This window comes from Festucalex cinctus, chromosome 1 (genome assembly GCF_051991245.1).
Source record: "Festucalex cinctus isolate MCC-2025b chromosome 1, RoL_Fcin_1.0, whole genome shotgun sequence".
NCBI lineage: Eukaryota > Metazoa > Chordata > Actinopteri > Syngnathiformes > Syngnathidae > Festucalex > Festucalex cinctus.
Genome location: NC_135411.1, coordinates 46,863,115 through 46,872,814, shown reverse-complemented (window position 1 = coordinate 46,872,814; position 9,700 = coordinate 46,863,115). Strand labels below are relative to the sequence as shown.

Genomic DNA, 9,700 nt, shown 5'->3' with positions numbered 1-9,700 from the left:
ATATAAAGATAGACAGCGACAAATCATTAGCCTAACTGCATAATTGTCCAAATCAGCTTAGTGTTACCGAATCAAGGAAAAATAGCAATATGTGCTTGCTAAAAATAACTTGTTTTCTTTTAGGCCACTTTGCTTTTAGGCTAAAGAATTACCATTAGAAGTGTCAATAGCATAAAAAATAAATAAATAAATAAATAAAAAACTACTACCCCAAAAATTTCAGTAGCCTATTTAGAAGTAGGTACTGATTCAACTCCTTGTAAAAGTAGTCTATATAAAATAAAAGTCCAAACGCTGATATGTACATCAGTAAAATTGTGTTTTTACTGCTTGTACAATACCAATTTTGATAACTTGGCAGACCAAAATACCTTCATTTAACTACATACTGCGGGGAACAAGAAAAAAAATCACTGAATTGACAAAAGGTCATTATGCAATAACTGAAAACACAGACACACATTACCTGTATTGTGCTTTTCCAGATTAGATGGAGACATTTTGAACGCCTATATTCTGCTATACATCATGACATGGAAAGATGAACAAAGATACATTATTGACAATGAATGATTACTGGACCAATTTAATGAAATTCAAATTGATTAGGAGTCACTGTGTAAAGTGAGCTGTGGGATTTTTTTTCCTCATGATTTTGTTATTGTCTAGTCTCTGTTTTGCCATTTGAATTACTTTCATTTCATTTAACTGAATCAGTTTACTGAATCTGAAATAGTGTGCCATTCTGAAATGACTCAATAAATCCACTTGCAAAAAGATCTGAGTGAGCCAGAATGTTGTGGTTTTATACAAATAAACACTTAGTGGAATAGTAAACGCTGTGATATTATCATGAAAATGCATCTTAAACTGTAATTCATTTTCAACACTAGGTGTCACTCTTCGCTCAAAAACTAGACTAGTCGACAGCAGTCGTTTTCAAAACTTTTAAAACCAACTCAAGACTCTCCAAGAAGAACCACCTCACTAGATGGTGTTTATCAAAAACAAGGAAAAGTACATTTAAAATTGTAAACCACTGTAACTATGTACAGACTGAACATCACCACTGTACTTGAATATAAGAAAAACTACTAAAATGATTCCAAACATACAAAAAAAAAATCTCACCTCATAAAAAGATCTAAAAGACTGAATGCAAATGTATTGTACTATACTTACAAGTTAACTAAGAATGAACTGCTCTTAAAAAATACTTTAGTAGTTTAAGAAAAGGTTTAAAGTTCTAACAGTAAAACTATGCTTGTGCAGGGGTAAAAATTGGAAGTACCACTAGAGGGAGCCTGAAAACCAGCAGTGATATTACAGTTCTACACTTTGACAATCACTGACACAAATCAAAAAGAGACATAAATCAAAATATTTTTTTTGTTTATTGTTGCATATTCAAATCTCCACAAATGACAAATGCAGTTTCCGTCCAAACTTGGATGAAGCCGAGGAACACGAAACCCATCAGAGCTCACTTCTCAAAACTGGTTTAAAGAGAGCTCTTCACCAACGTGCCACTTGACTAGGCCATCTACTTTTTGACAGAAACTAGGAATCATTCATTCTTTTGACAAAATTATCTGCATTTCAATCATTCTTAAAAAAAAAAAAAAAAAAAAAAAAAAAAAAGCGTACAAGAAAACCAGACAACAGAAAAACTTATGCTTTAACAGTTAAGTTCATGAAATTGTGACTTTTGACAGAATTTAGCAGCAATGTAAGAATGCTCATTCCAATCCAAATAACTACATACATTTCACCACTAATATTTTTTATCTCATCTGAATTCATGCCTATTCGTTGGTTTGACGTTAACATCCAAATATGTTGACTAAAAACAAAACAAAAAAGGAAAAAAAGAGGCAAAGTGAGTGTCATAAACCATCAAGGGTTTATGCACGTTTTTAAACTGTCCCTTAAACGGTGAAAACAAACTGAAACCTGTGTTGTGTTTATATCCGCTCTAATTTTTCACTCAAGAACTCCTCCACGCTGTCCGTGTTCCACTTGGTGATGCTGAGTTCCTCAGAGATGTTCCCGTTATCATCCAAAAGCTTGAGAACAGGGTCGGAGCCTCGCACGTACTGATAGAGTAGGAGGTGAAGAAAAAGAGGCGCAAAAGAAGCAGTGTCAGCGACAACAACAAATAACTTGTAAAAATGGAACTTAGAAATTGCTTAATACACTTTGAAATGGTCTTTCGAAATCACACATTTCCACAACGCAGAAATTGGGATCACAATGTGTGATATATTTCCCGCTGAAGCCATGATATAGGCAATTCTAAATATTTTCAATAACAACGACTGATGTTTTCTTATTATTTGTTCAACACTCACCTTGATCTGAAGACCCTTGTACAGCTTCGGCTTCTCACCCCTGACAAAAGCTGCAGAGATTAAAAAAATAAAAAATAAAAAAATACATAAACAAGATCTGGGTCGTGCATGCGTCCATTAGCCGATCTATTTTCGCACTGAGAACTTTAATTATTGACAGCTGTAAACCCTCGTCAGAAGGCTACAGCTGAAGTCAACAAAACAAACGGTGGCCAAATGGCGCACAAGATGACACGCTGCTCCAGCGGGATGATCAGTGAACGAAGCACAACGTTATTGAGTAGACTGCGGGTGGTCTTCTCCTTCTGCAACAAATAGCCAAAATTCCCAAGTGGGGGCTTGAAAAACAAGCCTCAAGTGTTCAAGACCACCGACTGATGAAACAACTTGCAATGGGGTATATGCCACGGAAGAGGTGGGACGTGATTTTGCACATCAGTTTATTTCCGGTCCGGGTTGCGAACGCGCAACTGGGGGGCACAAAGTCGGAAGCACAAGTATTTTTGACGCAGCCCACATCGCAAACCGAACCGGAAACAAACTGATGTGCAAAAAACAGTCCTGCCTCTTCTGTGGCATATACCCCATATCAGCGACTTGGACTACATCCCTTTCTTTCTTTTTCACAGTGATTCCTGACACAGTGATTTCCAATTTTGCTAGCTTAATGCAAACACACAATACAAACTGCAATAGACGGGCTAACAAAAATGCTGTTAAGTGTTTTTTTGTTGTTTTTTGTTTTTTTTTGTAGCAGTGGAACGAATCAACTGAATTCCATTCATTTCATTGGGAAAAGATGCTTTGAGATACGAGTGTTTTGAGTTACATGGTAACAGATTAAAATAAACTCCTTAGTCAAGAACCTTATACTTTTGTCTGATGGTATACTGTGATATTTTTCTAATGTGAAATACACATACTTTTAACCAAAAGCTAAATACATATAACTTTTTGTGTGTAGTGTGAATTATACATTTCTTCCTAGAACTGTAATGAGCTGTTAAAGTGGAAAAACATTGGAAAAATGTATTAAGGATTTAGTGCCAAGTTGTGATTTGGTGTGTTGCTGCACCATTTTTGTTCAAATAGCCACTGCTTAAAGAGTTATAACGACAGTAATTGATTATCAAATTACGTGATTTATAATAAATGAAATAAAAATAAATACAATAAAAAAATATAATAATGAAATAATTTTACTAGATAGCCTTTTCTTTTAAAATTGTCCAAATCCTGGGAATTTTAGCTTCAACAGTAACATTTTTGCCTATTTTATGACAGGTATATCATGTTTTTGAATAAAGGCATGGAAATTCAAACGTTTTTTATTCGACAAAATCGACACAATCAATGTTCAAAATAATCGTTAGTTGCAGCACTAATTCTGATTATTCTGAGAACCCCTGACCCAACTAATACAGGTGTGAACAAAACAAACAAACATGATTTGCATGTTCTGTTACTAATTCTGAAGACAACTCACCTTGGACTTGGGGGAACCTCCCCAATTTTCATCCACACACCTCCAGTATGGCCCCAGTGTAAAGCTGTCGATAAAGAAAACACAAATATGTGCTGGCTGTTTATGAGGAGGATGTAAACAAAGCACGCAGGGCACTGCCCACACACGGAGATAAGAGGCTGGTGGCAGGACGGCTGGCCTGCAGGCGTCTCATGACAACTGCTTGCAGTCATTAAAGGGAGTGAGTGAACATGTTTCAGAGTCAGCAGATGGTCGCTTTGTCATCGAACCTCCGGAGGCAATGTTCAGCAAACTGGAGGAAAATGGACACTCGCAGCTGCTCCTTTGCAAAGGACAGCGTTGATGTTTTTGTGTGATGTTTTACAGGTGGACTTGGTTTGCCTGTTTCTAAATGTTTGAATGCATATGTTCAACTGTTTGTTTACCTGAAGCTGAAATTTCAAAATTGCAGTGGCTTGAGTGGTGAGAAGTGAGAACGCCCCATTTTGGCATTTTCAAACGTTCCCGTTTCCAAAGACGACTCATTACAACACCCTGTGCCTCAGCGCTTTTAATAGTCAAACACATTAAGTGTATTACTTCCTCATTAAAAGCAGCCAAGTATAACCTCCGTGCAGCTATTAAAAAGGTACGCCTCCAGCCTTGCAGCCAGGGACCAAAACATACAGTACATCCAAGGCAGCCTGATGATGTGAAATGTTTACCCCGGGTCTATTGAAGAATGAGCAACATGCTAATTATCTTAATAGGAATCACATGTTTTACCCTTCATCTGCAAGGTGTGCTTGCAGAAATCAGATGGGCTTTAAATGTAATGAATTAGGATTGGGCGATATGGGCCTTAAAATAAAATCTCACAAGATTTCCAAGATCTTTTGCTTGCGGAAAAGTTAATTATACAAAACAAGTTGCGCTTTTTTTCTTCCCACTTCTGGGATTTGCCTCATTTCTCCCGATACTAAACAAGCTTTGAAAGGCTTTTTTTTTTTTTTTTTTACCCCACATTACCCCCAGCACTAAAATGCATCAATGATGATGATGTATGTTATGTTTCTGAGCAGCAAATTAATTACTAATGCAGACCAAGCCCTGCCACAAATAGCAGGGGTTTAAAAAAAAAAAAAAAAAAAAAAAAAAACACGCACACACAATTGATCCCGTAAAATGCCGATTTTTGTACCTCTTTTCTATTAGAATGGATGTTTCAGAAAAAGCACAAAATTGAAGATAGGCGAGTTTTTTCAGTGAATAGCACAAATGTGGTTATGCCAGGATTCACGCTTGTTATTGGAACAGCAAGTCTGAATCAAAAAAACACAGGAAAATATGTATGACTACTGCATCCGTAATTATTAGTGATGTAAATTTCTCCAATCAAGACGATTCGATACACATCTCGATACATGGGGTGCGATCCGATACCGAAAAATGAAATAAAATGAAACGATTCGGTTCGTTTCGATTCATTAGGATTACTATTGGATTCGGTTTGATTCGGTGTAGCGGTGCAACGATTATTTGATTACTCAACAATTAGTCAATTGTCAAATTCATTTGCAACTAGACTAAGTGCAATTTCTGGAGAAATTGCGTGGGAATGCTGAATGCTAATAGCTGAATGCTATGATTTGAATGCATGTGGAATGCTTATGAAGTAAATTGAGAGATAAATTATTGATTACTATTACTAGACAATGCGCTTTACCAACTGTGCCACCAAGCAGTATCAGACAACTGGTAATGATGGCAAGTTATATGTACAGAAATGGGTGAGGAAAGTGATAGAAAAGGTTCAATGTCTGTCCCATTGAAAATGAATGGGGAAAAGTTGACATTAAACGTTGAATTTAGCAAATACTCTAAGTCATGTGGAATCAGACGATATATATCCCAGGTGGCATGAATTTTTGAAGCTAGTTGAAATGTGAACATTGTAAATTGGAAGTATTATGTGAGAGTTATGTTGCAAAAAAAGCGTGGAGAATAAAAATTACAATAACATATGTGGGAATGCTTCAGCATTATTTTGTTACTCTATTAATGGTTTGAATATCTTGTTTAATGTAGATTAAAATGAAAATCTTCTAATTTGCACATTTGAAAACATCTGATTTTATTTTTTAACTGCAGAGAGCAGCATTTTTGCATATGTAATGTTCCGACATGTTACAAACAAATTAGACAATTGATCAATCAATTGCTTAATGTTTATCGAGGTTCTTCTTGTGAAAAATTAGATGCCGAGATAAACGCTTCATTCATTCAAAATCCAAATTGCAGCGAGTTGGCATTTCTTGTTTGCTTGTTCGATGGGGAAGCTGCAGCATCCTTACCTTGCGCGCTTCCAACTGGGCTTCCTGCTGGCAGCAGTGCCTGCAGTCAGGCTGCAGCTTGGTGAGGCCGAACTCCCCGAGCAGGTCGCAGCAACTGCACAGCAGGTTGCTGGAGAAGCCCAGATCCCTGCAAGCTTCCGACGTCAGCTCGGAACCATACGCCGACAGCTGGAGGGAGGAAGGACGAATATGAAATGGAATACTTCAAAAGAGATGGAAAGACTCAAATAACGTATGCCGAAGTTGATCGAAACAACTAAGTAGGTCTGTGCAATTTATCGAAATTCAATTACAATTTTCAAGTATTACATTTTAAAACATTTAAATGTTATTACAAAATCAGCATAATCGTAAACAAAAATAAAAAGATTATTAATACCAATTTTGAGTTGTTGAGATTTAAATATTTGCACCTTTTTATTTTAAAATGACTAAATTAATAAATCTTGTTTGGTACAAAAGAAACTTGCATAATTATAATTTTTCAAAGAAATTTATTTGTCTTAATATTCTAATATTCTATAATATTAATATATATTAATATATATATATTTTTTTTTTTACATGTTTAAAGATTTTCTTGATTTATACCAAAAAACAAATGATTCTCCTAATCGTAATTTCAATTATTACCAAATTAATCATGATGAATATTTTCTTCATAATCGAGCAGCCCTACGACTAAGCTTTTATCAAAATTAATATGAGGCAACAGTGTACCTTGACACGTGATTTCAGAGTTGTATGCCAATGCTTTATGCTTAGTCAATTTTTTTTTTTTTTTGTTGTATATGTGTTGTGAGTGAGTCAGCTTCAGATAGTAGTTTGAGTGAGGTGAAGGGGGAAAAAAAATACATTTATACGTTTTTGGGGTTGAACGAGTTAAAAGTCAGGTTGATTTCCATTTGTGTAGTTTTCCACCCTCTGGTGGCTAGTTTTTTTTATTATTATTTTTTATTTATTTTTTTATTTTTTATTTTTTTTAGTGCAGTTTAATTTTCACAAGGCATGTTTTGGACCTTCTATGTTTCAAATACACACTAATGGTCAGATGAAGTCAAGTCAGGTCATCTTTATTTATATAGCAGGGAATGTAATATGATGTGAACCGAGTCAATATGTGGAGTAAGTAAACAGCCTTAGCTACCACAAAGTAACATATAAACTTTAAACCATTAAACCAGTTTATGTCTTTCCAGTCTATTATATTATGCATACAATCACCACTATTTTTCTTGCCTAAAAACGCGTAACTAAAAGAAGGGATTATGTAATGGCAATTTCATTAAATTCAATTATTTATATAATGGGATAATTCGGATTACTGCACATTTAACAGAACAATTATACATTTTATTCTGTCACCATCCAGGTAGTTCATCTTATTTTAATTTTTAGCCCTCTGAACGAATTAACGCTCATTTCCTCATAGTTTGACGTTTCTCAGTTAAACAATTCTATCTTAGAGCAATGGACATCTTTGTCGTTCTAAATCACATTTGCGCAGATTCACCTCATTACCGAATAGAGTTCTCGAAATTTTGAGTCAAGCCACGTCATGTCGGCGGCACCCCGGCAACCAGAGGATACGATTTAAAACGCTAAATGTACCACTAAAGTGGGAAATCCACCCACATTGAAAATACTTTGCAATTCAGACCAATGATGTAAGCTTATCTTCACCGTTAATATGTTCAACTCACCGCTTTTAAAAGCGAAAGCAGCCACAGGAGATACACTTCTCCCGACATTTTGAAGAGTGACACCAGAAAAAAAAAGCGAAGGACCCTTGTGGGAAAAAACTACGATGATGGACCCTTAAGATGAACTAAGAGGTGTCCCAAATTATGCCTGCTAAATATAATGAATATGATGAGTTTGAACTCATCGAGTTTCGAAAAAAAACAAAAACAAAAACAAAACACATCACTTAATAAGTAATTATATATCCTATTAGGTAATCTTTAAAAATATTGCTATTGTGTCCATATCATGACGGGTAAATGTTCGTGGATTAGGAACACAAGGGACAGGCTGTTACTTTTTCTTCGTTTATCATTTCTCCGCGTGATTTAAACGGCTGAGACCAAACAGCACTCCAATGGGTCGGCGTTCGCGCTGGTTGGTCACGTTTGTCCAATCTGGTGTGGACAGACAGCAGTGACTGACGAATAGAAACTGACGGCTTCACCGTAGAGTACACCGAACTCAAATAAACCTAGCTTCCGCCTTGAGTGAGCTGACCGGTTACTGCAGTACGTTATCGCTTCCGCCATGTTGTATGTGTCAGATTGGCGGCGAAAAGCGGCAAACTACAAAAACATGTTTACTCCGTATCGTCAGCACAAACAAATGTATGTATCCCCCCCCACCCCCGACAATGCTAGTGTGATGGTAAATATTTAAATAATATTACATATTTCATCTGATCTGCTTACAATAAATAACAAAGTCCTAACTGCTTATTCTGATGGTCGCCTTGATAGTCAATGATTTATATCAATTAATTTAATGACTCATCACTACAGAGGAACTTGGAGAATAGCCTTCTTTCTGATGGTTTCCTAGTGTTTTCTCAGCCCCTAGCTTTTGGAAACTTACACAATGAGAACATGGGAAAAACTAATCAGCTAAGGACAATTAAAGTGGTCACTTTGGTGTGACAATTTAGCCAAATAACAATAATAATAATAATAATAATAATAATAATAATAATAATAATAATAATAATAATAATAATAATAATAATACCCAAATACAACCAAAAGTCATTATTCAGTCTTAACTCCATTAGATCTGGCTTTTAGTTTGAGTTTGAAACTAAACTATTTGTGTGTGTTTTTTTAAACCTTTACAGTAATGTAATAATTTTATTGAATTAGTGTTTCTTTTATTTATGTATGACTTCTCATTATTCACTTATGTGAGTGTAAAACATCGCTCCTCTAAACTTTTTATTTTTATTTTTATTTTTTATTGCAAACACAAAGTACAACTTCAACATAATCATTGAACAATCACTCAAGACAACAAATACAAATAGACAGAAAACAGAAAAAGAAAGATAAAGAGAAAAAAGGTTATGCTACAATGTACTAGGGGCCTGAGAGGTCACAAGAAGATATTCAAATTGGAGCAAATCTCCACTATTTTCAAAGCCTTTTTTTTTTTTTTTGTCAGAGAACTTGATTGAAAGAATGTATTGTTTAAACTCATTATAAAAGGGTATAGAGCATGGCTTCCCTCCGCCGAATTTACAACAGTGAATATGCTATTTATTAAATTATCATATAGTTCGAATTAATTTCCTCTATACCATTTTCAAAAAACAAACAAACAAACAATATATTCTTCCAAGCAATCACAACATCCTTTTCAATGTTATCATGAATGAAATCACTCAATCGCTGCCAAAATAAACTGACAGATGGACAATACCAAAACAAATGTACAACAGTTTCAGGGCACTCGTTACAAAAGCTACAGTTAACATCAATATCTTTTTTGAATTTCTTACTGATAGCCTATAA

The 9,700-nt window shown here is 35.2% G+C and overlaps 1 protein-coding gene across 1 annotated transcript; it reads right to left on the bottom strand.

The window, feature by feature from the left end:
- Nucleotides 1-1,375: 1,375 nt before the first annotated feature.
- On the bottom strand, nucleotides 1,376-8,041 carry selenof (selenoprotein F). Its single transcript, XM_077538314.1, has 5 exons — nucleotides 7,874-8,041; nucleotides 6,171-6,338; nucleotides 3,838-3,901; nucleotides 2,352-2,401; nucleotides 1,376-2,096 (listed from the first exon to the last, which is right to left on the bottom strand). Exons 1-5 carry the CDS (start codon nucleotides 7,919-7,921, stop codon nucleotides 1,965-1,967), a joined length of 462 nt encoding a protein of 153 aa, XP_077394440.1. The 5' UTR covers nucleotides 7,922-8,041; the 3' UTR covers nucleotides 1,376-1,964.
- Nucleotides 8,042-9,700: the final 1,659 nt, after the last annotated feature.